The sequence below is a fragment of the Bombus fervidus genome, chromosome 17 (genome assembly GCF_041682495.2).
Source record: "Bombus fervidus isolate BK054 chromosome 17, iyBomFerv1, whole genome shotgun sequence".
Lineage (NCBI taxonomy): Eukaryota > Metazoa > Arthropoda > Insecta > Hymenoptera > Apidae > Bombus > Bombus fervidus.
The window spans coordinates 6,940,556-6,967,151 of record NC_091533.1 but is presented as its reverse complement, the minus strand read 5'-3'; the positions used below and the strand labels follow the sequence as shown (position 1 = coordinate 6,967,151).

Sequence of the window (26,596 nt, the reverse complement as noted above, 5' to 3'; positions counted from 1 at the left end):
ATGAAGAGAGAGAATGAGACGACGCAATCATGTTCACGCGTGCACCCGTTGATGTATACATAAAACGTATGCGGAAACCACGCATAAACCACTTACCAATACGTCAATCATAAACGGCACATTGAAGTTTTACACACTGTTACTTTTACACAAGTTTTTAAACGGACAACTAAAATTTATCATTTGTTATTAATTTCTCATTAATTTGTACATCTCGCTGATGTTCATATACCGTTGCGAAAAACCAGTTAAAGCCTTCCAATTCTTACGAGCAAAATTCTTTCTCGCAAAATGCACTTTGTATCTTCTATGAAGGTATCTTTTCCCTTGCCTTCGGAGATAAAAAATTGAATCAAGTTTTTGTGTTTTTCAAACACCTTTGCCTGATTTATTAATTTTTCCAACGTGGAGTGCCTCACAAATTGTTTTGTAGACCATTGCGATAATACGATATTTCAATTAACATTCGAAATTTCCAATTCTGTGGGAATCAATCTCAAAAAACGCGCAACGAAAGACGTTCTCTGGATCGAGCCAAGAACTGAAAAATCCAGCGTGTTTTCCATAGAAACGCGCGTAAACTCCGAGTGACCGAGGCGCAAAGTCCTCTCGACTTCTTTTTCCGATTCGACTTGCTGGCGTCAGAGGAGGAAAATCTTTAAAAATGAAAGGGCATACTGCCGTCCGTTGCATGGCCATAGAGAAAGAGGGGCAGAAGTGTCGAAAGAGAGAGGAAGAGAGAGAGAATGCAGGGCTGTGATGGGCGAAAGGATTTTAATTGGAAGCCAGAGGAGGGCAACGATGGTGGTAGCGTTGCCTGGCCAAAGCTCGAGATAGGGTGAGGTGAACCGTGAGGGGAGGGTGCTGGAGAAAGGTTAGAGGGATGGAAGGGATAGTAGAGGCTGCTATGGTGGTTCTTTACCCTCGTTCTTCGCTCCCTTTATCCTCGACTACGTACATTTTCGCGCGCGCGTACACCGCCTTGAACACGCTGTAATATACGTGTCTCTGTCTCTGTGTATATTCTTGTTCATGAGTATTGAGACACTTAGGAAGAGTTAAGTAAGCTTCAAATGTTATTAGGAAATTATTGTAACCTTTAAGAATTATTATCTCATTTGAAACTTGAACAATATTAGGATCTTATTAAAGACTTTAAGAATAATTATCTTATATGAAATTTTAGTATGAAGAGTCCACGTATTCAATATTGTAATAACAATTATGCTAGTAGAATATATAGCATAAATTAATGAGAAATAATGCTTACAATTTTCTTATGGAATCAAGAGTTAGAGTAAATCGGTCAAAGAAGATCGGTATTAGACAGTTTAAATAAACGATTGTGATTGAAATATACGAGGATTATGTGAGAATACACGGGTGGCCGATAATTTATGGGCCGGCTGACACCGCGACATTTAGTTGTATAATAATATCGCGAACACGGTTGATCGGTTAGTATTCCAAAGTTCTCGTGAAAATTTGCCGGCAGCGCAACGCGCGCTGGCTACTATATCAATTTGCCGTAATTGAATTGCGTTTCGATGAAATATACCAGAGCCGACTAAAGTGGCGCTATCGAGAGCCGCTCGTTCGATTGAAACGGTCACAAAAGGAGAATCATTTTTTACCATCGAAATCGGCCCAACCTACTATGGCCACTAAAACCGAGCTTTGTCGTGCTGAATTATCTAAACATCGAACACCATATGAATCATGATCTAGAGGATTTTTTTTTACGCCGAATGTGATATAAATTTTTACGCTAAAATACATAAATTAAATTTCTTAAAAGACAACAGACAATGCACAGAGATATATAGCATATTGTTTTATAAAATATATACACGTTTCAATATATGTATAAGCTATTGTAGCTCTTCCATCTATAAATTAAATCTTGTTATAATAAAAAAAAACAACTTACAACGCAGACAGGTACACCATATATTTTCCATAAGATATATATTGTAGATATTGTAGTCTATGTATAAAATATCGTAGTTCTCAAGACCATAAATTAAATTTTTCATATTAAAAACCAGCAGACGATGCAAATAGGTCTACAATGTATATCTATATCTTTTAATAAAATATATGGTTATTCTGCTATATAAAATCTTGAATGCACAAAGATCTATAACTAAATTAAAAACAATTTTTATATGTTACGAGTACGTGCGTTAAATGGTTAAATAAATTATCGTCTCATCGCTTTGAACACCGTATCGAACCACCATGACTAACAACTATAAATAGGACTTTGTAATTCCCACCATCTTCCATAATTATCTACGACTATTTTATTCTCCTAGTAAAAAGAGAATATATTATTTTAGATTATGTATTATATGCTAAAGTTATTTTTTTTTTTTTTTTTTCATATTTCGGGTCACATCGAAGGAAGGGTATATATTTGAAAATGAACCGTCAAATAACGTGAATAATCTGGCCTGTAAATTTTCGAAGCAACCGATCAAAGTCGATCAAAGTTTTCAACTTCGACACCGAAACTTTCCAGAAAGAGAGAAGGGAAGGTGCTGGTGTCTGTAAAAAGACAAGATCGACGTGTCCCGACTGAAAACGTACATCCGGAAGGGCTTCTGACGCAGGATGTGAATTATATCCTGCCTCGTGCCGAGATAATTATATTCTGGTGGATCCAGACAGGCATGAACGCAGGCCCTCTATGAAAATATTATCGAAAGAATATTTCTGGCCCTTTTATCAGCCAATACGACGCATGTCAGGCCACTTTTAAAGTGTGTTCGATTTTTATTATCTAGGATCTGTTCCATTTATCATAGATTATCTTAATTAACAAATACACATCCACTCTTTCATCTTTCATTATTCGCAAAAAAAGAGACAAAGAGCTAAAAAGCCACGGAAAATGCTCTCAATTACATATCACATCACAGTTTATAATTGCCACTTTTCATTTTTTGAATTACCCTAAAAAAAAGAAAAAGAAAAAACAAATCGTACTATATAATACGCGATTGCGAGTTGCATTTGGTATGCTATTGGTCCATGATCTCGATCCTATTACACGAATTCGTTTCGGAATCGCGATTCCCATGGTACACGGGAACGCAGACTTACGCGTACACACATTTTTTTCCCCGTGGCGTACTCGTTTTAGTATTAATTCGTTCCGGTTCGAAAGCTAATCCAGACACGAGGCTAACCCTTGTCCATTTTCCTCCGTTCCGCTCCCCAAAATACATCGATTTCGGTCTGGTGATACGTGACCAGGGATCCCAATCGTTTGCTCACTTCTCCCCATCGTACCAACGGTAAACGTTACACCACCATCTTCCTCCATGTCGCGTTTTACTTCTGAACGATTTAACACCGGCCACGATTTCCTACAAAAATTAATTCCACGCTCTGTAGAGTTTATTCGGAAATTTTATCACGAACGCTCACTCGCGTGATTTTTTGTTTTAACCAATAGAGTATACATCGACGAAGGTTTACAATTCCTCTGCCTCCGTTGTACTCCTCGATTTTTGTCGAAGGGTAAATTGGAACGAAACGTCCACGATTACAGGCAATTTCTCGGTCGATGTTGGTAGAGCAGTACGTGTTTCGGGAAAGATTAATTCGATCCTGTAAGCGAGCATATTTTTCAGAGTTTGTCCAGATTAAGATTCGAGGAAATCCTGACATTCTTTTGCAGTTGGAGAATTTATGTTAACGAGCACTAAGAATTAACGAGCGAAGTCTATCGGCAAATCGATCAAGCTCGTTAATAACGAAACATAAAACAAAAGCCAGAGACATTCGTTATTTGGTCAGACAAATTCGAACATTTAGAAAGCCATAGAAACATCTCCACTTTCCCAAGCCGCAATTACCATAAATCAAACCAGTATTCCCAAGAGTCTCGCCTAACCTACAACACACATAAACCTATTTCTACACGCGACAGCTAATCGTAAGTGCTAACAAGAGAGCAACAGAGAAATTACGACGCTCCTTTTTCGTTCGCTCTTGATTCCGATCGAAGACGCATGCCACGCGGAACGAACGTAAGCGAAAAAGGAAGAAAAGATTCTTCAGGTATATCTTTGGCGGAGGCTCCCTTCTCTAATAAATTCCATTAGACATGGGCTCTTGCTCGCCCTATATTATGTTACGCGTTTCCACGTGCATTCTCAATGGGCGCACATCCATTACGCGGCCCGGTGCGACAACAACCGTCCTTGCCCTGCTCATTCAACAAAATCCTTTTTTCTCGGGACCACTGGGCCCTCTTTTCCTTTCTAACGTTTTCATCGTCGCGTTTACGGAACCCATGGCGCTGAATCTTTGAAGGAAGAGGACCCAGTAGGTTCAAGCAAACGAGTACAATTCGATTCACCAATAGGACTCAGGCTTCTCCCGCAACATGCTTGTCCTGTATTTGTAGTAGCGATGAACTCAAGTAGGTTCAAAGATGGATCAACTACGCTTCCAAGCTTCTATGTAATGATTCACAGAAACATTCGAGCGTTTACGATAGAAACTTTGTACGAATTATTACGCGTATTATACGAAACTTTCCCAAGTTTCACTAGCATTGTAATGGTACGCGACTGTCGTGATTATATCGAGAAAATTTAAAATTTAAAAATATATATATAAATACAAGATACTTGCTTCAAACGTACATTTAACAAAAAATTGCTACAGGTATAGTCTGGAAACAAATTGGCTATGTCACATCATGACCTATAAATTATGGAAATTAAGAAGTTAAGAAATAAGGAAGAAATATATACACTTCTAGATTCTTCAAAGTAAACTCTTGAAACTTTTGAGACTTACTCGCTGAGTCTCTGTAGGGCTGACCCCATGGCACTGAATCTAGGAAAGGAGAGAGGACTTGATAGGTTCAAGTAACCGAGCATAATTCGATTCACCAATAGGACCCAGATTCTTCGGCAACGTGCTCCGTCTCTATAGCACGAGACTCATCCTGGATTACGGGATAGCGAGGTAGCCTTGGTCGACCTGGCGCTGATTCTTTATGTAGTTGCTGTCCTCGTCGTTGCTCTTTTCGTCCTTTTAACGCGACCCGATCGGCGGAGAAGAAAGGATCGGCCGTGTAACGACCGACACAATGACTACTCCCGCCGATCTATTAGGAAGAATAACGACGTGCTGCGAAGAGTTTTCTGCTTCGATGGCTTCTTACTATTCTTCTTTGCCTCCTGATGCCTGGGCGCAAAGTTACTTACGCTGTTATGTCAATGGCGGCTTGTAGATTTTGGAAGTGGATCGAGAGGTATTGTGATGATTCTGTTGAGTTGACGAATACGATGTGATTAATGCTACTAGTGTTCGCTTTGTTGTGGGATAAGTTGAAGCTGTTCGAATCTTTCCTAAAGATATTAAAAATAATAGTTACATGCGTCTTTTAAGAATTTTCAGAAGCCTGGAAATTGCCAAATTTCTTCTATCTCTATTATTCTTTGATAAAACTTCAATACTGCTCGGATTAGAAAATTAACTCCTAGTACATGACGTTATATGTGAGAAAAAATTATTGTTACTAACATTTATATTATATGGAAATTTCTGACGACGATATATATATATATTTCAAGTATATTTTACACTTGGAACTTTCACAAGAAATAGATCATTTATTATTAAAAATTATTACTAAAATAGCATTTGAAACTATAAAAATATACTACATATAAATACTATATAACTATACAAATATGCTACAGAAGTACGAGAAAACTACAAGGGAGATATTTAACAGTCCCGACTTTGATGATTCTATTTCAGCTTCTTGATTTATATCACACACATAAATACGAAATACCGAATACGAAAGTTGAAACTGTTTTAAGTCGATCTTTATACATTTTATCGGAATATTAATACACCAATGATACTATCAAAGTTTACTGGGTTAAGATATACAAGAATTAATATGACGTTAAACATTGCTAATATGACAGTAATTGACACAAAATGATACTTGACGGATTTTAAAATTTACTCGTGCATAGTGTATTTGTATCTAAATATATCTTGTAGAAAATATAATATTCGCCATCTGGAAGAAAAAGAAAGAAATTGTCGGCCATTGCACCGTAACAAATAAACATATAGAGAATATAATTAAACAATTCTATGCGAGTTCATAACATTCATTCGTAAACGTGGCAGATAATTCGAGATGAAGCAAGTTTATTTGTCGACGTAAAGAGGCTTCCGCAGTGAAACGGAAGAGAACAAAAAAAAAAAAATTGTAGTCGTATAAAGGTTTTCAAGCTTCGATTGTACGTAATATTAGATCACTTGTGCAAGAGACCACTGGTTCTCATTCTTCCATTTTCCTCGATGTTAGCTTGATGTTACTGCAATTTACATGTCCGAGGCTTCTTTGGTGAACCGATGCATGCTGCTGGTAACGCAAAATGGCGGGTCGCCCCTCGGGGGAAAATGTCGAAACTGAGAAAGTTCGCTCGTAAAAGGGTCGAGTGCTCTTAGTTGAAGGCGAAGGGGTGAGGTAGTGCAAACAGAGCACGAATCGAAATTCCCTCACGAATCGTTGGGGATGAAGAAAAAGTGAGAGACGAGCGATTAGTTGCAGATTGGGAAAGTCTTTGTCATTTTACAGAGCGAAGGTCTTTTTCCACTCCATTTTTAACATAAGATAAAGTAACTACGATTTGACGAACTAGCACTTATTGCTGTCGATATTCTGAAGTTAATTGTACGATAGACTTTACTCATTTCAACACTCATTCTCCTTATTCGCTGGTTTCGATGGTATCTTCGATAGAAATTGTTTAGTTCCAACCCGAAGAAACGAACCTTGTTCGTCAAACGTCGGAATGCAATATATTAAAAGCACGATCGAAACTCGAAGAAGCACGCGTGTCACCTAATCATCGCAAAAGTTTAAAACCCAACATTCTCTCGTCTTTTTCATATCTTTTTTCTTGCGCTTCTTCTTTGGTACCTTCTTGCTCATACCCTTCGAGAAGAGCACCCAGTTCTTTATTCGTTCAGGTTCCTCTCTGCTTCCTGTTGCGTACCAGTCGATCAAATGTCAGAAGGACGTTCTTTACAGGCGTAAAAAAGGGCTCGAAAGGATCCAGTTCATTGGCTAATAGAGAACGTAAAAAGAACGCAGCTCGAGTTTCTTCGACGGTCACCCTATCCGGGGAGCTCTGGTCTGTTAGGCGTTTTAGATTGTGCTCGATACAATGAAAGAGAAAGAGAGAGGAAGGAAGGGAGTGAGAGAGAGAGAGAGAGAGAGGAAAGGAGAGGGTGCTTCGAATCTGACCGGGCTTATAATCGACTTAAAGAACCCAGAGACTGCTCCACTTTCCGAGTATCGACTTCGAGGAAATCTAAAAATGAGTTGCGACCCTCTCTATTCGGCTTGCTCGAGAAACTAAATTTATGGAACCGTTGCTCTCGGTACGGGATAACATTCTACATAATGGAATTTTGATTCTTTTTTCCTGAAACTCTTCGAGATGAACGTAGATTTAACGTAGCCTCGCGTTCGAAACGCGTCTTTCCAGTCATTTCTGACGCAATTGTGCGAATAAGTTAATATAACAATGCGATATTATAACAAGCTGAACTGCGGAACTTTGTTGAAATTCATGTTTTCATGAAATGATTAAGGTAATCTGCTTTCCTTACTAAGTATTATAAGCACATATTACTAAGTATTATTTCGGATATTTTATACATTTTTATACGAATCTTTAAATCTCCTTTGAACGATTACTGATTTCATATCGAGCTACTTTCTTGTAGTTTTATCAAATTCAAGACTACCTTTGCTTCTTCATCTCTGTAAAATCAGACTTACCAGTAATTTTCAAAGCCAGTAGCAAGATCGATTCTACACCAAACATTTCGTTCGAACAAGCCACGAATCTGGTATATTGCTTCCTAAAGACCATCGATTGACGCGCGAAAAAAGGATTGTTATAGAAATTCCAACAAAGACTTCCGATACATCGGCGGCAAAAAAGAAAGAAACGACAACGCATCTTCCGTTATTGGTGTGTGCTTTTTGGAAAAGTGGAGAGGAAGAGAGAAAAAAGGGGAAAAAGGGAGAGAGAGAAGGGGTGACATTGTTATACCTGGCACAGAGCACTATGACAAAGCTGTGAAACTGCCTTCGAAAAATTTTCATTTCGCATCGTTGCGCAGAGGAGAGAGAGTTTTGCGATTCTGGGTCACTCCCCCTAGTCGTTGTAATCCCTGTAGCGGCGGCGAAAGCCTGGCTGTGTGAAACGTGCCTAATCGCGAGATCGGCTCAACCCTTTCGCCTCGATGAAAACCGCCTGGCCACCTGCCCAGGATTACGCTTAGACATTGTTCGAGTACCTGGAAGAAGACCCAGTAATCTAAACCGCAACGTTATTTTTAAGCGGGATCGAATTGTCCTTTGAACGTGTTTTAATAGCAGTCGTAATAGCGGTTGCGTGGTGTTTATTGTTTGGAAAATTCAAAGAAAAATTGTTGATATACGGTATAGATGCTATTATTTAATAAAACGTTAATTTTCTAAGAATACAAAAGAGATCTAGGCACGCGATAAAATTATTTAAAACTAAAATAAAGAAGAATCCGAGGGTTAGACAATAAAACACAAAGCTAACATGAAAATAAATCTAAAGCTCCAAAGATAAAAAAATCTTCTAAAATTTCTAACATATTTCAGTTATCGAGATATTCACGGGAATAATTAACAAGTATCCCTTCTTGTTTGTTATAGGGTGTTTGTTGGACAATTCGGCGCCGCGGGGCCCGCCCGATGTGCCACCCCGTAACCCTACAATGAGCCGCGTCAACGGAAGATTGCCAGGAAGTCACGCAGCCAGCGATCACGAGCGTGATCCCGACCTCCAGCCGTCCTGCCTCGTACGCACCTCATCAGGCGGCTTCTACAGTATACCAAGTGAGTATTAGGGGTTGCTCAAGGCATTGATTTACGTTCTCAAAGCGAAAAAGAGGCCAAGACAAAAACGTGGCAAAGGGGTTTCACTTCCTCGAAACACAAAGTTGTACGATTACGTATCTCCGCTTGATCAGCTCGATAACTGTTTGAGCTTGTTAAGAAATTGCTGGATGAGATAAGTTAGAGCCGTTCTTTCGATGACGACACAAAAATTGTAGTAGAAGATTTGTTGCTAACGTTTCGTACTTGACAAATTTTGATACATTAAATATTCTATCGGAATTCTTTGTGTCTTTGGCAAATATAAACTATGATTTAAATCGACATTAAATATCGTTTGAGTAAAATTTTATGTATAAAACGTTTTATACATAAAATAAAATAGTTTTGTTTAAACTATTTGATCGAGATTTCCTAAAAATATTCCTCAAACGTCTTTTTGTGGATTCGAAGTGGTGGATTCTTGGTAATGTTTGCATCGGATCTCTAAATAATCGATCTGTAGATAAACAGAGGCGAACTTTACACCGATCGACATTTTTCCAGGATCTCGAGAGTTTCCCCAGGATGATATCGGTTAAAAGTGTTTGAGAAACAAATATCTAGAGAGCAAGATTGACTGCCTAAGAGACAGTAGATAAGGATTCTGTTTGAGATACGTAGCTTTCGACTTTGCATCAAGCAAACTCTTATAGCTTTTGCGTTTTTCTGTTTAAACAAAGATAGACTCTAACACTGCATTATACATAGCCATAAAAGTATACTTCCTTTAAACGTTGCAAAGTTACTTAAGGATTTTTCAATCTTCTCTATTTAACGAGAATTTCTATTTAACAAAAGGCTGAAATTTCCGAGGAAGATTTCCAAGGACACAAAAACTAGCCCTAAACTGACACGAAGACTGACCTCAAATTCATATTTTCGTTAAATTCGTTATTTCGATCAAAAATCTGGTAAAAAATAAATTTTTGATCGTTAAGACGACACACCATATGCTAGCAACAGCGGTGAATGCGTTTGAAATTGAGAACTGGTTCGAACTTTGAAATGATCTTAGAAAAAGTTTAAGAAAACATCGATGATTTAAAATTGATTATATAGATTTCAGTCGGTTATCACAGTGACTTGTGAAGTTTGCTGAACGAAAGTAAAAGGGAAAAGATTCTTGGAAGAAAAGTGTTTGGAGGAGGTGTGTCCACCGATAACACGGACAATGTTTCATCGAGGGCTGTAATAAGAAGGCTTAGCCAAGGAGAGGGGGAAGTGACTGACGTTTCTGACGAGGGTAGTACACGCTGTAATCAGTGGTAACCAATGGTGGGCGGGGGTGCGATAATTTTCAAGACGAAGTTTCCTTCTAGCCGCTATCTTATCGGCCAAACAGGACCCCGAGCAGTTTCTAAAGAATTCAACGTTTTCGTTAAAAATTTACTTTCGTTATTTGTCGAAATATCCAAATGAAAGACTCTTCGTTTATTTTGAAAGAACAAATAGGACCTGTTCCCCAGAAACTTTAAAACAAGTCGTTCTACCTATATAGAATTCTTCGAAAAAATTTAAAGAAGTTGATCTGTATAGAATATTCTGAAAAGATGTTGCGAAAAATGTTGAAAGCTATGGGAAATTGCTACTGAAATATCTGTCACGTTAATTTTGAACATACATAACAGAATTAGTAGCAGATTCGATATAATCACTGAGAAATGATTCCAAATTTTTGGTCCACAATGTGTGCATATAATAAGTCATAAAATGTTCAAAGCTACTAAATCTTTTTCTCTAAAAGGAGACGAGGATGTTCTTCGTTCATTCATTTTAGGTCTTCAATCAGTAGCCTCAAAATTTTCCACATTTTCGCAGTAATTTTCCATCTGTGTCGGAGCTGATGACCGAAAAACTACCCTAAGCGACGCTTAAAACGATTCTCTCTCAGAACCAGCAGCTAGGTAATCGAAATTTACCAGAGACGCACAGCCATGAAATGACGTGCCTCGATGTCCCAACAGTTGAGTGCATTCGACAGAGGAAAAGCATACCGTGAACAGGCTTTTCGAAACACTTTAACAGCAATCTACACCAACTAAAGGGAAAACATAGACGAAAACCGAGGTTTCTGACGTTTTCAACAACACAATAAGACGCGTTCCTTCCCTTGTTTGGTTGCTAACTAAGGTAGGACTGGAAATTTTCTACGGTTCAGACGACCCAGGCGCCGAAAACGATTCTCTAGCGAGAAACCTCGGAACACTTGAAAGCTTTATAGCGTTTCAAAACCGTGGGACGCGGCTCGAACGGTGATTTATGATCTCTCGACTTATTGACCCTCGGTTATGACACTGGCTGACGCTTATGACCTTCCACAGAATACTTTAGGCTCCACCTAAGGTCGATCCTTGGTCTTTCTCTTTTTTCCTTTCTGGTCTGGTCATCGACACGGCCACCAATCTTTTCTAGGCTTTTGTCCCTTTCGCCGCTGTCGATAATGCACTTCTCGGCTTCGTCGAATCCGTCATCCAAGTGTTTGCGAAATTCTATGGCCATTCATCTTTCCTAACGGTTAGGCGAATCATGCTTGTGGACATTGAGATTGTATCGTTGTTGGAAGAAATACGTGTATTTTCATGTTCCTCGCTATTTTTATACCACAGATACAATTTTTGTAGGTACTTTATTTTTTAATGCTTTAATCAATGAGACTTCTTCCTTTGTGTTTACAACTCTATTTACATAATATTGCAATGAAAAAAAGGCCTCTCTTACATCCCCTATAAACAACACAATCTCATAAAATTGTCTTGAAAAGTAATCAAACAATAAAATCCTTACCTCGTGAATGCTTTTCTATAGAAACATGTAAAAGGACCGCATTGAAATACTCTTGGAAACCCTTCGTTTTATTCTTACGTTAGAATTCGCTGCTTTACCCTTCACTCGTTACATATACCTGGTGAGCAGGAAATCGAAGCGTGGGAAGACGAAGGTCCGCAAAAGTAGACCCCAAGCCGCTAATTGCAGGTGTTGCCGGTCGCTCGGCCCCAAAATTCGATGATTATGGCATTTAGGCAGATATCCGTTATTATGGGGATTCTGGACTGCCTCTTTGCCCATTCGTTTTGCTTCTTTATTCGTGATTATCCGCCGCACGAGACGACGCCTAATGCCAGGAACCGTAGAAAAAGGGATATGTCTACGATTAGCGTGTCAGAATTGCCTTAATCACTCACCAAACCAACGTGATTTACTTTCCCGCATTGGAAATACTTGTCAACATATAACACGGTGACTATGTTTTATTGGCTAAGGTTTTTTTATTGGTTTTATTGAGAAAACATCTAGAAAATATCTCTATGTAGATTCTTTTAAGGATTAAATTGTAATTTATATGTGATTTTAATTAGATGGATTATTTAACAAAGTTGTATTTTAATTATGATTATACAATTGATATTACGAGGAACTAAGGTTAAAGGGTTTTAAAAAACGCTAGTGCTGTTGCAAAGTTTTCAAATATTGGTTAATTAATTTTTCTCAAGTTCGAGTAAATTTTTTAGTAACGTTAAGTAAGCAAGTGCATTAGCATATATTGACAAAGTAATGCTTGTAGCTACTGAATTTACTTAATTTCAGTAACATCAAGCGAGTAAGAGGTAAAAAATGAGGATAACAAATTTTAACACGAGTGCGTTCACCCGCCAAGTAACATTACAGAATGTTAAATTTATTTAAAAGTGGCTTATGGAGAGTATTTTTATTTCATAACAATAACCAAAAATATCCAATAATACGTGACAGTCTAAATAGAAATATTTCATCGAATTCAATGTAAATTCTAAAATTAAAAAAAGATAACACGGGTATCGAATATTTATTTTTTTATTCATCACAGTTAAACGGATACTCGAAATAACCAAAACCTCTATTCTTCTAAAGCATTAAATCAAGTTGGGTAAAGCTTTATTCTACTAATACATTTACAATATTAATTGGACATTTATGTTCTACAAAAATGAGACAAATACCAGAAATATCAGAAATTCTACGATAAATAAATAAACAAACCATCGTATGTTTAAAGATTTTATTAAAGATTATTAAATCGTTTATTAAAGATTAATTGGTGGTAATTTGGAAGAAACCTAATCTAAAGTCGATATGTACCTGTTTTAATCATCATTCACCTAAACACAGCTTCAAATCCTAAATCCTCTCATAATAGGTCACAACCTCACAGGTAGATCATTTCAACATGAAATCAAAGCCTTTGCAATGGTACTCGATGAATGGCCCACCACTGACAGATTAATTGTACCCCTTTTATCTGTTCGACATATTTATTATACACATTTCTAATTACTTGAGGTACACTTAATTAGAGAGGACAACGCGTATGGGCGGAGCTGTCGGAAAAAATGAATTAAACAAACCTTCGCGTCTTCTTTCTTTCTTTTTTACTCGTTATACGACCAGCTAAAGCAGGATTATTCATTATTATTTAAATATCAATCTGCATTAAAGACTAATGGTGCCCCACGATGTACTATAAGTTTGATTATCCGGTGCAAAGTTCAAGATTAAATTTTAAGATATTTTGAAGCTTAGGTGACTCGAATAACCCTATCTTGAAATATGGCGGATAGAGGTTCGCGCATTTTGCGATGCCAGACGCGGCGACCTTTTCTTTGCACCGTGTTCTACCGATACAACCCGAAGACGAAGGAAAAAGAGGAAGAAGCGAGACGGTGAACGAGGCCCCGTGTTGAATCGATAAGTACATGATTCATCGTGGTTTCGGTTTGAATTTCAAGCGGCCAGACCACAAGGTGCATAAGGAAAACTGAACACCTTGGAAACACCACAAGATCGTCCCCGTGTAAACGATGGTGGTTTTTCTAGCAGGCCACTCATCGATCCCTCGGACTTTCCTTCGAACCGGATAATTGAAAACGGCGTTGTATAATGAATACTGATATAGACGGAATCATTGTCCTTAAGTATTTTCATTTTCTTCTCACGTTTCATCGTATGCATCGGGTGAATGCGATTGTTTAAAGTGGAGTTAGACGATCATAATTTATACGCTGGTGAAACAAAGTTGTGTACTCATATGTTGCATACTTACATACTCAGTTGTTCGCTCAATAACATTGAGCTATCGATGTATTGATGCGAACGATGAATAATAACTATTTAACTAAACTGGTTCGTAGATTGTATTTTTAGTTAGTTAATTAGTATAATACGCTATTATTATTGCTTTTTAGTAGATTATTCTTCTATATTGAACTCACTTAGCGAAAGCATTGGAAAAATTAAGTCTGTTACATCTCTCTTTACATTTCTTTTATACAAATACGAAACAAATTATAAATTACTTTCAAAATAAAAATAACTAATATAAAAGGAACTATATAATAAAACAGTTACATTAAAGAATTTGTTTATATAATAGAACACGCTTGCTTTTTTTATATATAAAAACTTCGAAATAAGACTATCTACAGTCATATCGCTTCCAACTTTCTAACTAAACTCGACCTACGTCTGTCAACTACGATATCTAAAACAAAGCGTTAAACAATTGATAGAACACGATGCAGTACACATTTTCGGAATTTAATGGGATTAGATCGGTGACTCTTGGATTGCTGCCTCTATTGCCCGACATGTACACCGATGAATTATTTTCTACAGAAAGGACAACAGAGGACAACAGCATGATACTGTATAGAAAGAATCGCGAAGATATTACACGAACAAAGAAAAACTGAGAGAGAGAAAAAGATAGAATAAAAGTTGGGTTAGGTAAAAACTAGGGCAACATTTCCCACGAGAAATTTCGTCGATCTGCAACGTAACAAATTGTCTCTATCGTTCTGTTCTCTCTTTTCACAGAGATACCGAAGAATGAGTACAACAACAAGAATCAGTCCACGGGGAATAGTCCAATAAAAGTCGAGCTGCAGAACAACATGGACAGGTAAGCCTATCTCATTCTCTACCATACGATTCTATTCTATATAAATAGGCTTCTGTATTTTTCGTTTTTTGCTCCTGTAAAAAGATGCGACGCTTGAACAGCAGGCAGCGCAGTTTTCAAATTCTGCTCGCCCCTAATAATTAAATGTCCGAATTCATTGGAATCTTCTGTATCGGATTCTATCATCCTAATTTCATTTGGATCTACAATGACGTTAAAATATCACGGTTTATTAAATAACAAGTTTATATTTAAAATCAAATATATCGTGACAATCGATGTTCCAACGAAATAATTTGCTTGAAATAGACAATTTATTATTCGAAAATTTACAAGCTTTTTTTTTAAGTCTTGCACGACTTACGAACGTTTATTGTACGAAAGTTAAAAGGACGAAGAATAAAAAAAGAAAAAGGGAGGCAATAGGTCATGGAAATTTCGAAAAACGAACGGTGCTAGATCGGAACGAACGAACCGTGGCGAACAATCGCTTCTTCGTGTTCTCTTCTTGAACAACGGAGAACGTACTCAAGGGAGATCTCGTGAATCATCTATTCAGATGGTGTCGTACAATGAGTCAATGTTTGAAGCTGAAGTGTCATCCCATCGGAGAATGGTTTTTGTGCACGTGACACCATGTTACCGTGAAAAATCGTGCGCTTTGGGACCACGAATCTCTATAGATCCTCGAGTTTTACTAAAACATACTCGAAATTTACTAAACCGTCGTAAACTAGACGCTATAGGAATTCTGCTTTCGTGGAAATGTTCCTATTTTATTACTTTGTGCAATTGTTGTGATAATAAATTGGAAGAGAGCAAATATTCGTCGAATTTTTATTTACTGGCAATGCTTGATCTTACCATTCTCGAATTGAGTGAACATAATACGATATTTTTTCTTTAGGAAATATTTTAATTTATCCTGGAAGACGATAATAAATTTTAAGATAGTTTGTGGCTTTGGTAGACCTACAAAATGTGATACGCGCGATTATCAGCAAAGCCACGAATAAATATCCAGCGATCGTATTAATGAAACATCAACTTGCAACAGAAAAGTGTCACAAGCCACAAAGTAGACTCTTCATATAATAGAAATTCAGTAGAAAGGAAATAACGTTTTTTAAATTTCTTTGCTTTTCAAATAATAAAGCACGAACAACCTGAAACGAAAATACACGAAAAAGAAAGAAACATATATACTTCCCACAAAGGATTTCTGAACTCCAGATTTAAAACAGAAAAAATCCAAACTTCCGTTCAAAGTTTCTAAATTTTTCTCGACTCGTGCAACCCAGACTTAATTCGTGCTCTAAATATTTAGACGCGAGAATCAACTTGATCGGTCGTTCATTTAAAAAGAAAAAGGGGAGAGGGGAAGAAAAAAATATAAAGAAAGAGAGAATTCGCGCGATTTTCGATTGCACACGGGGTTGTAAAGTGAAAGAAGGGGAAAGATCTGCGCGAATAAGACGACGAGGACGACGACGATGCGTCTGGCTTTCGTTTTCCATTATCGCGTGATGCAACGAAAGCAAACAGGCAGCCTCTCGCTGCTCGGAAACCCGGCCCGTCCCGTTTAAATATTTTTGTTAGACGTTTCTGAGTTACTTGGAAACGCGCGCTTCCACGTTCAGCATAAACATACTCCAGGAGCCCTGGGTTGATGCTTTTGCGCGAGAGCACGTGACGAGTACAAATATATTTGCCGCGTATCAAACGACGTGAACCGGCGTTCCGCTTCCTTTGAAATCAACGTTCGGAGACAGCGTCGAATCATACGGACCGTGCTACCACTTTACGACTCCGCTCCGGATATATGTATCTTGCGTCTTCTTTTAATCATTAAAACTCAAGACAAACTCTCTAATTTTGTAGAAGAATCGGTATCGTGACTTTTTTTTTCATTTAAAATTAAAGAAGAAATTCTTTAATTTTGGAAGAAAGTTAGTAGACGAATTGTGTAATTTTTAAATTGACTAAAGTTTGATAACTTGACTAAGGAGAGGCACGAAGATCCGATAAAGAATATGAAAAGAGCTCAAAGCTGTTTCAAGAATATGACGAGTCCATTCTTGATGAGTTGATCTCTCAATTTTGATGTCACGGAAGATATAAATCTTCTCAAAACATATAGAAGAATTGGATGGAAAGCGACTCGATGAATATGTATATTATTTAAATAAATCGTTGCTTTTTGTCTCTTCAAATGAAAGACAATTCCACGACCTATTGTTTTCCTGCTATTAAAATATTCGAAATCTTTGTAACACAGTAAAATTTCCTCATGAGAGTAAATAATCTTTGATGTATAAAGCGGAAGTAAAATGAGATCAATTTGTTGATTGCAGGGTACCTTTACCGTATGGCCACGCGCCCTCAATGATCCCAATGAGGAGACAAAGCATTCGCTGCCATTTTGTCAAAGGGGTCGACTGGTGCAGCTGGAAATTAATTGCAATGATACTGCTTATGGTCTCGCTGTGTATAACGGCGGCACTAGCCTACGTAGTAGGTAAGTCGTCGTCTAATTTATATTCAATCTTTGTACATCTAGATTAAATAAACAAATGTTTATACCGTCGTTTGATGAAATAATAATTCGTTAATAAGGAATAATTAATTGATTATACTTGTTGGTTTTCATTGTCAAATACACGCTAACTTCGTAAGTGAACAAATCTTCTGAATCGTTAACGATTTGATTTACTATCAAATTCGTTTTTACATAGATCGAAGATTAGTGGAAATATTTCTAACGAATAAATCATTAGAAAACCAAATAAATATAGAGTAACTTTATACATAAATAAATTAATCTTCTAAATCACCGATGGTTTGGTTCGATATCAAGACTTAGCTTTTAGATTCTTAGACATTTTCTGCTGGAAGTTCAATGAACTGAGTAGAAATATTTATAACGAACAAATTTTTAAGAAATTAAATAAACTACAGAACCCCTGTGTTCTGTAATATTTAAGTGAAATAGTATTGGTTTACGAGTCATCAAGTATTATGGACAATATCGGATTATTCTACATATTCGTTGCGTTTTATCAGTGAAATTCATAACATGAATTCCGCTTCAAATAAATTATGACGAATTCTACTGAAGATCACCGAAATTGTTTATATTATTGTTCTATAAATACATTTACTTTAACACTAAAGTGAATTTAAAATTTACATCACGATATACCTATATCGATAGTTACGAGTACCTCGTACGATCTATTTTCTGACTGCAAAAAGAAGCGTTTTAAAACGACGAATTCTATGACGAATTCTACTTAAGATCACCGAAATTGTTTATATTATTGTTCTATAAATACATTTACTTTAAAACTAAAGTGAATTTAAAATTTACATCACGATATACCTCTATCGATAGTTACGAGTACCTCGTACGATCTATTTTCTGACTGCAAAAAGAAGCGTTTTAAAACGACGAATTCTATGACGAATTCTACTTAAGATCACCGAAATTGTTTATATTATTGTTCTATAAATACATTTACTTTAAAACTAAAGTGAATTTAAAATTTGCATCACGATATACCTATATCGATAGTTACGAGTACCTCGTACGATCTATTTTCTGACTGCAAAAAGAAGCGTTTTAAAACGACGAATTCTATGACGAATTCTACTTAAGATCACCGAAATTGTTTATATTATTGTTCTATAAATACATTTACTTTAACATTAAAGTGAATTTAAAATTTACATCACGATATACCTATATCGATAGTTACGAGTACCTCGTACGATCTATTTTCTGACTGCAAAAAGAAGCGTTTTAAAACGACGAATTCTATGACGAATTCTACTTAAGATCACCGAAATTGTTTATATTATTGTTCTATAAATACATTTACTTTAAAACTAAAGTGAATTTAAAATTTACATCACGATATACCTATATCGATAGTTACGAGTACCTCGTACGATCTATTTTCTGACTGCAAAAAGAAGCGTTTTAAAACGACGAATTCTATGACGAATTCTACTTAAGATCACCGAAATTGTTTATATTATTGTTCTATAAATACATTTACTTTAAAACTAAAGTGAATTTAAAATTTACATCACGATATACCTATATCGATAGTTACGAATACCTCGTACGATCTATTTTCTGACTGCAAAAAGAAGCGTTTTAAAACGACGAATTCTATGACGAATTCTACTTAAGATCACCGAAATTGTTTATATTATTGTTCTATAAATACATTTACTTTAACACTAAAGTGAATTTAAAATTTACATCACGATATACCTATATCGATAGTTACGAGTACCTCGTACGATCTATTTTCTGACTGCAAAAAGAAGCGTTTTAAAACTTTATTCAAAATTTCTATCCTATTCATCTCGTCACATTAAAAAAGATCAAAGAGCGTAGCAAAACCACCGTTTATATTTCAGTTTCCAGCATAGTGAACCGGTCGTACCAAAGCACGAAAGCCTGCGCAGTTCTGGTTGGCGAGAACTCGGATACAAAACCACTGTCCTCGGACGGGAACAAGACCTCTTCTTCGGCAACCGCGTCCTCGTCGCAGTCGAGCGGACGAACACGGCAACAAGCATCCTCAGGAGGTAGTATTAACCCATCGGCTAGCATGTTAGAGCACGCGTACACCCGTAAACGTAGGGACACGTTTAACCAGCATGCGTTGCACCAAACTGTCGCATCCCGCGAACGTGAACAGCTCTCGTCGACCGTGACAAACGAACCGACGTCACAGTTCAACGAGGATCGTCCTGGTATGGTTAATGTGCATGAAACGGAGCATGCGGACGATCAAAAATCTTCTTCGTCGTTGCCTTTGTCATCAACGAGTCCATTGGGATCGTTGCTTCGTGCGAATGTCTCTGACTCTTCGGTTATTACTAATAATTACACCACTGCCGCTACATCCTCCTCTGTTCACCCTGCTGCTAGTGACTCTTTCGTTTCACTTAACGACCAACCTTCAGAGAGTCAAATCAACAACGATTTCACGCAGTCTGAGTCCGATAATTTAGATTCGATTGTTGTCACTACAGAATCGATCATTGAGAATCGGGCTACAACAGATTCGATCGCCGAATTTAGCGAGTTTGGCGAGTCGAGTGGAGACAATGGTAACGCTCAGACTAGTGAAACTTTCGTCCCTAGGGCGTCCAGTTTTGGAACGTTCTCGGTAGACATAGAATCGAACGAGTTTAACGTCGAATCGATCACCGTGAAACATTCGTTCAACGAGGGTAGTACTGGTAGTAGCGTTGTAGAAGTTGCACAGAAAGATTTAGGATTAAATGTAGAGAATAATAGACAGTTACTAGAAAACGATAGAGAACGTAATAAAGAACCGTTTGAAAAGAATAAATACACAAATAATACGTCTTTGTCCGCGGATTTCAAATATGACGAATCCAGTGTGAATCTTACTAAAGTAAAGTTACAAAAGAACGATACAGAAGGCGATAGAAAGTTATTAGAAAATAATAAATACATAAATGACACTGCTTCGCCCACGCGTGTCGAAACCGACGAGATCATCGCGAATCTCACTGACATGAAATCGATAGAGAACGATAGAAAGTTACTAGAAAAACATATATCTACAAATAACACGACTTTCTTTGCGGATGTCACTGAGTATGATATGAATGTCGCCGATTCGTTAACCGTAAGTACAACAAGTTCAACAAAGAATGATTTCGAAGCAAATATTGTGCCAGCGCTGGTAGTAGAGCACGTAGATGTCGCTAGTTCGTTAAGTACCCCGAAGGACGAGAAAGACGGTAAGAATCTGGAAACTGAAAGTACTGCTCGGAACGGACCACAGAATCGCAGGAACGCGAGTTCTTCCGATGATTTTTCGGATGTTGTGAAGGAAACGCGAGAACTCTCCCGAGAAGATTCTTCGTCCGAGTCTGAAACTTTGCCCAGTCATGCGAACAGTCCTGAGAAATCCGAAGAATTCCAGAGAGACTATCCTGTTTATAATTACGGGCAAGACGAGGTGGAAATTGTCAAATTAAATCATGAAATAGCTGAAGATCATACCACGATGAAGGACAAGAAGCTGGACCGTTTTTTGGAGAATGAACTGAAGACCAACAATGTTCCTCAGAAATCGAATTTGGTGCATCAGACTGGTGATCTGAGGGTTATCACTAGAGAAGAGAGTAACGAGGAGTTCTTAAGAGAGTTTGAGAAAATGTTTCACGAAAAATCTGCAGAGGATGACGCTATAAACGAAGATTCATACAAAAAAGTGCACAGTAATTTTAATAACATGCAGTCTACAACTAAATCTAAGTTCGATTCATTACCACCGCGGAGAATGTATCACGAAAAATCTTCAGAAACCGATTCTGTACACGACGATTCATTGAAAAAGACACACGATGCTTCTAACAATATTCAAGCTCCGATCAAACCTAACTCCGAATCGTCACCACCATTGACACAGCAAATAAAAATCATCGAAGTACCAGTCGATCGTCTTCATCGATCTTCATCAGGTTCACCGAGTTCATCGAGCTCTTCATCTTCATCATCATCATCGCATCGGGTGCTTGTGAACATCACGATAGCTTCTGGAGACTCGGCTTCCTCGAAACCGCTTTACGTGCTGTCTGTCTCTGTCCCAACCAACGGTGACGATATCAATGACAAACAAGCCGCTAAAGTAAACGTGGACGAGGTTAAGGTTCATGAGACACCCGTGGAAAGTGCTTCGAGCATGGCAAAGAACTCTGTCGCGAATTCCGAAGACAATCGATTGCCTCCACCGCCTCAGCCACCATCTTCTCCACCGCCACCAATTTGGGCTGGTGGCGAGTGCGAGTGCTCGTGTCCATGCATGGGCTCATCCTCTGACGAGTGGGATCCATTTTCAGCCATAGATGATACCCTGAACTTCGAGGATCAACCACATAATTTGAATCTTTCGATGGATGAAATAGATGAGCGTCAAGAGTCTGCAGTGTTTGATGGGGTCACGCTGAAACAGATGGACTCCAAGGACGGAAAGGAAACTTCTGTAAGTTTGGGGAAGGAGTCTGTAAAAGAAGGAACGAGTACGAGCTATGAGAATGATTATGAATCCACGACTGAGGAGAGTACTGGGACTGTTGACTGGACCACTACTCCGAGTTATGAGGATGAGTCGAGCAGTGTAGGCTTGTCATGTTCTGGGACAACGCCATTACCCCCAGAACCCACTATACTGATCCTGGAAGGTGAGGCCCCGTTTATGGTTGTTTTCAAACGTTTGCCTCTTAATTCTTACCTTTTTCTTATATCTTTGTTTAGTAGTTTGATTTATGAATTTTGCTGTAATATATTATGCTTATTTTATTCTTTTTAATTAGGCTCTTTCTAAGCTGCCTTTATCCCGCCGATGCAAGCTTTTCTTCGAAGTTTGGATAGTATGATATACACGTAGATTCTTAATGTAGTTGTTCCTATTAGATTGTGGATGTTTATCTATACAGATTTGTGTTTTTGGGAATAAAATTAAAGAAATGGAACCGAAGGAGAAATTCTTACTTGGGATATTTCGTATGAAGATCACATGGCAGAAAAAAAGTCATATCTCTTGTTTTTTATAGGAAATATGGTCCATATTACATTATATACCTTATCACATATAGTTCCATGTTACTATTTCTTCTTTTGATTCCGGAATTAAGAATTATGTATTTTTGTATATTACGTAAATTTTTATATTGTAAACTTTTGTAACTTGAAATTTCCCATAAGTGGATAAATATCCATAGTCTATTTATCACGCTCGAAGTTCGTTTGCCTGTAGAACGTTCGGTGTGTTTAGATGTTCACTAGTGGTTAGAGAAGCTTGTGTAATATTGTAATATGGTGTTGGTACATCACGGCGTTTACGCAGCTACGTAACCGAGCTATTTTCTAATCAGCTCTTGCACGAGATTCTTGAAATAAGGAGAAAGAAAAACGATGCTGATAATAGTGTTACGCCAGAAGAACGTGATGAGAATTCGTTCGAGGAACCTAAGAACCAATTTTATTTTTAGTATCTTTTTCTTTTCTGTCTTTCTTCTTCTTTTTTTTTTTTTTTTTTTTTTAATATTGAAATGGAAGTTGACTGGTTCTTCCGAAGATCGAAGACAATAGAACGAAAAAGATTAAAATTTGTGAATTGCAAATTAACATTTAATCCTTATATCATTTAAGAATCAACTTTGTTTTTAGAGTCTTCTTGCTGTTTCTTTATTCTTTAGTAATATTGAAATCGAGGTTAATTGGTTCTTACAAAGACGATTAAAAGAACGACAGCGGTGAGAATTTGTGAATTGTAAATAGAAGTTTTATAGTTAGAAGTTAGTCGGAGCGAAAGAAAATCACGAAATTCGCTGATGCGCAAGCCTAGCTAAGTATAAAGCCACGCAATTTTTATAAACCTTTTATGCTTTAAAAATTAAGCAACAACAATCTGTTTTCTTACGGAGAATATCTTTCTTTCCTACATTAGAAAGAATAATACATCTAGTAACGAATTTTCGTTGCTTAGCGATCGATATTCCTTGATACACATTTTCTTTGCCTTTATTTTTAAAAGCTCTAAAAAAGGAATAAATATTTTATTTACCAACGCTTCAGTTTCTAAGATTGTCATAGTCAACATACTTCCAAAGAGACAATTTATTCTATCGAAACATCAAAAAAATAGTAAAAAAACGAGTCATCCGAAAGAAAACTGATTTCGTACAAAAGCGAAAGGATGGAAGTGACGTTTCATCTCGCGTTCTCCAGGTGCAAGAACTTTCCCCGCCAGGTCCTTCCCACCTGACGGCACGACTTTCGCCCAAGTGGGTCTCGGACAGAAGCTCAGCAAAGAGATTCCACCATACAGCTACTGGAACATGCAATTCTACCAGTCGGAAGCTGCGTACGTGCGATTCGACTATAATATTCCTCGTGGAGCCAGTATCGGCGTCTACGCAAGAAGAAACGCTCTTCCTACTCACACGCAGTACGATCTTCTGGAAGTACTGAGTGGTTTCAAGGCCAGAACCACACGGGCGTCCCATGTTAGTGTTATTGTATGTGCCACTGCCCCATTTTTCTTTTTTTTTTCCTAGAATAGAATCGTAGAAAAGGTCATTAACACGTTACGTGCCGTGAATTTTAAGTTCAGACGATTCGTACTGAGTGAGATTTGATAGTTTTGTGGTTTGAAATATTTGGAAAAATAGTGATTTATCATTTTCTATATTCTTGAAGAATGTTCGCTGATATAAAAATGAAGCAAATTAGTTTTTTCATTTGAAATTTATAACAGAATGCTTGTATTTAGTCAGTGCACTTGAAGACAACTACCGCACTTAACGTGTTGAATCTAATAAGATCAAATTATCGCTTCATTCTGACGAAATCTTTAAAAACAGTTCATTTCTATTATTTTTTTTTCTCTCTTAATTGTAACAGGAACGAAGATCAAATATTCCGGGTTCTCAGAGATTTTTTTTTATTTTTTTCCCTCGGAAGCACTTTTTGGAAGTGTTTCATCTGTAGCAAAAGAATAGCTAGAAAAATCGATAAGAAATTACTAAAGTTTCCTGGTTTCTCGTCTAGCCATCGATCAAGAAGGAAGTGACGCACTATATGGAGCCCGGTCATTGGTTCCTCTCGTTGTACAACGACGACGGTGATCCTCAGGAAGTATCGTTTATAGCTATGATCGCGGAAGACATGACGCACAATTGTCCGAATGGCTGTAGTGGAAAGGGCGAATGTCTGCTGGGTCACTGCCAATGTAATCCTGGTTTCGGTGGCGAAGATTGCAGCGAGAGCGTTTGTCCTGTTCTCTGTAGTCAACGTGGTAAGTGAACATTTGTTTCGTATTAATTTCAAAAAGAAAAATAAATAGTATCAAGAAGAAACATTTTAGAAAGACCTATAACTTGAGATTATCCTGAATTTAAACCTTGAAATCAGAGTTCCTACTTATTAGGTTGTCCGAAAAGTGCCTTTCTTTTACAAACACGTCTTTTACAACGATGCATCGTTATAAAAACATGAAACATAATCCGCCAAACGTTGTGATCTTTATCTTGATGGAACAGAATGGATCAAACGGATAAAACGAAACGAAACGATGGATAAAACGAAAGAAACTTTCCGGACGACCTAATACTCATGAACATACTTACATCTAACTATCGTATATCTAACATTGTATATTCAAAATTCCTAGCGAAACACGCGTCAATCGTTGCAATGTCTCGTGGTTATGATACAATTCTATCTAACCAGAACCTCGAGGCTCGATAAATTCCAGGCTTCGTCTTCGATTAAGCTTCACCGTAGAATCTAACATTGCAAGGAAACAATTTCTTATGTTTCCGTTTTAACACCGTTTTCTTCCTCTGGGCTACAGGCGAGTACATAAACGGAGAGTGCCAATGTAACCCTGGCTGGAAGGGCAAGGAATGTTCCCTACGACACGACGAATGCGAAGTGCCTGATTGTAACGGACACGGCCATTGCACCAATGGAAAGTGCAATTGCGTACGTGGCTACAAAGGAAAGTATTGCGAGGAAGTGGACTGCCCTCATCCGACTTGCTCTGGCCATGGTTTCTGCGCGGAGGGCACCTGCATTTGTAAGAAGGGCTGGAAAGGAGCAGATTGTAGCCAGATGGACAAAGAAGCGTTACAGTGTCTGCCCGATTGCAGTGGACATGGAAATTTCGATCTTGAGACGCAGACTTGTCTATGTGAGCCTATGTGGTCTGGAGACGACTGCTCGAAAGGTAAGAAATATTATATTAACAGCAATCGTGTATTGTATATATTAGATTGCAGTAAAATCTTCTTTACATAGACAAGTCAATGGTCAGATTTAGATACATAGCTGAGCTATATATTCTGTCAAGATGTCCTGTTGATTTATAATATAAATTATAAATAAATATTCCTCCATTGAAATATTCGAAGTTCTCCGTGTTCTTATATAGGATTCGATATTAGGATCGTAGACGAATAATGTTGAAGCTTGAATAATATCACTGGTGATCGTGTTTAAATTAGTAACACGCATTTCAAATTCATTGGTCTTATCGGAAAATGAATTTCTAATTTGATCTAAATGACGATCGATAAACAGCAATGGTAGTGGTTCATATGTAATCTCATGTAGATTATATTAATGTAAATTCTCTTAATGACGTTTTAAGTTATTAATTCTAACTCTTCGTAAGAATGTCTTTCTAAATTGTGTCGTAACTTCAAATCTTCTTCGTATAATATGTATGAAAGTTCGCTTCGATTAATCGATTCTTATGTTTCCAGGTGACATCAATGAAACTCTCTATTTTATATCGACATAATTCTCCATTTCGTTCGTTCTACCGGTTTTTTTTTTTTACTCCTTTGCTAATTGTGATCATTGATCCAATTGCCCATTAGTGTTAACTAATTCCACCTTTTACAAAATCGTAAAAGGTTTTCTCCCAGCTTCTGTGTTGCTTAGTGCCCCCACGCTAACTAGTGTTTCTCAAAGATATTCGCAAAATTTTGAAAAATTATATTAATTGTGATTTCTATTACTCGAACTATTAATGATTCGTAATTGTTACAAAAATAGATATAGTGACAACCAGACTGCGGACTTTTATGCGCTTATGCGAAATTTTAAGATG

General features: G+C 37.4%; 2 protein-coding genes across 12 annotated transcripts in view; one reads left to right on the top strand and one right to left on the bottom strand.

Annotated features, from left to right (window-relative positions):
* Positions 1-26,596, top strand: part of Ten-m (teneurin transmembrane protein Ten-m) — a 659,822-nt gene that overhangs the window by 614,909 nt on the left and 18,317 nt on the right. For 6 of the 11 annotated variants that reach the window (XM_072020541.1, XM_072020544.1, XM_072020542.1 and 3 more), the window contains 7 exons: positions 8,759-8,941; positions 14,834-14,918; positions 17,273-17,436; positions 19,350-22,157; positions 23,707-23,996; positions 24,529-24,775; positions 25,334-25,708. In XM_072020541.1, coding sequence (XP_071876642.1) covers positions 8,759-8,941; positions 14,834-14,918; positions 17,273-17,436; positions 19,350-22,157; positions 23,707-23,996; positions 24,529-24,775; positions 25,334-25,708 — 4,152 coding nt within the window. The remainder of the gene's footprint in view (positions 1-8,758; positions 8,942-14,833; positions 14,919-17,272; positions 17,437-19,349; positions 22,158-23,706; positions 23,997-24,528; positions 24,776-25,333; positions 25,709-26,596) is intronic. The other 5 variants (XM_072020543.1, XM_072020552.1, XM_072020548.1 and 2 more) reach the window with 4 other exon arrangements.
* The window catches only part of LOC139996284 (uncharacterized), a 105,405-nt gene continuing 88,025 nt past the window's right edge, over positions 9,217-26,596 (bottom strand). The window contains exon 5 of the mRNA XM_072020556.1: positions 9,217-9,233. The gene's annotated coding sequence lies outside the window, so the exon portion shown is untranslated. The remainder of the gene's footprint in view (positions 9,234-26,596) is intronic.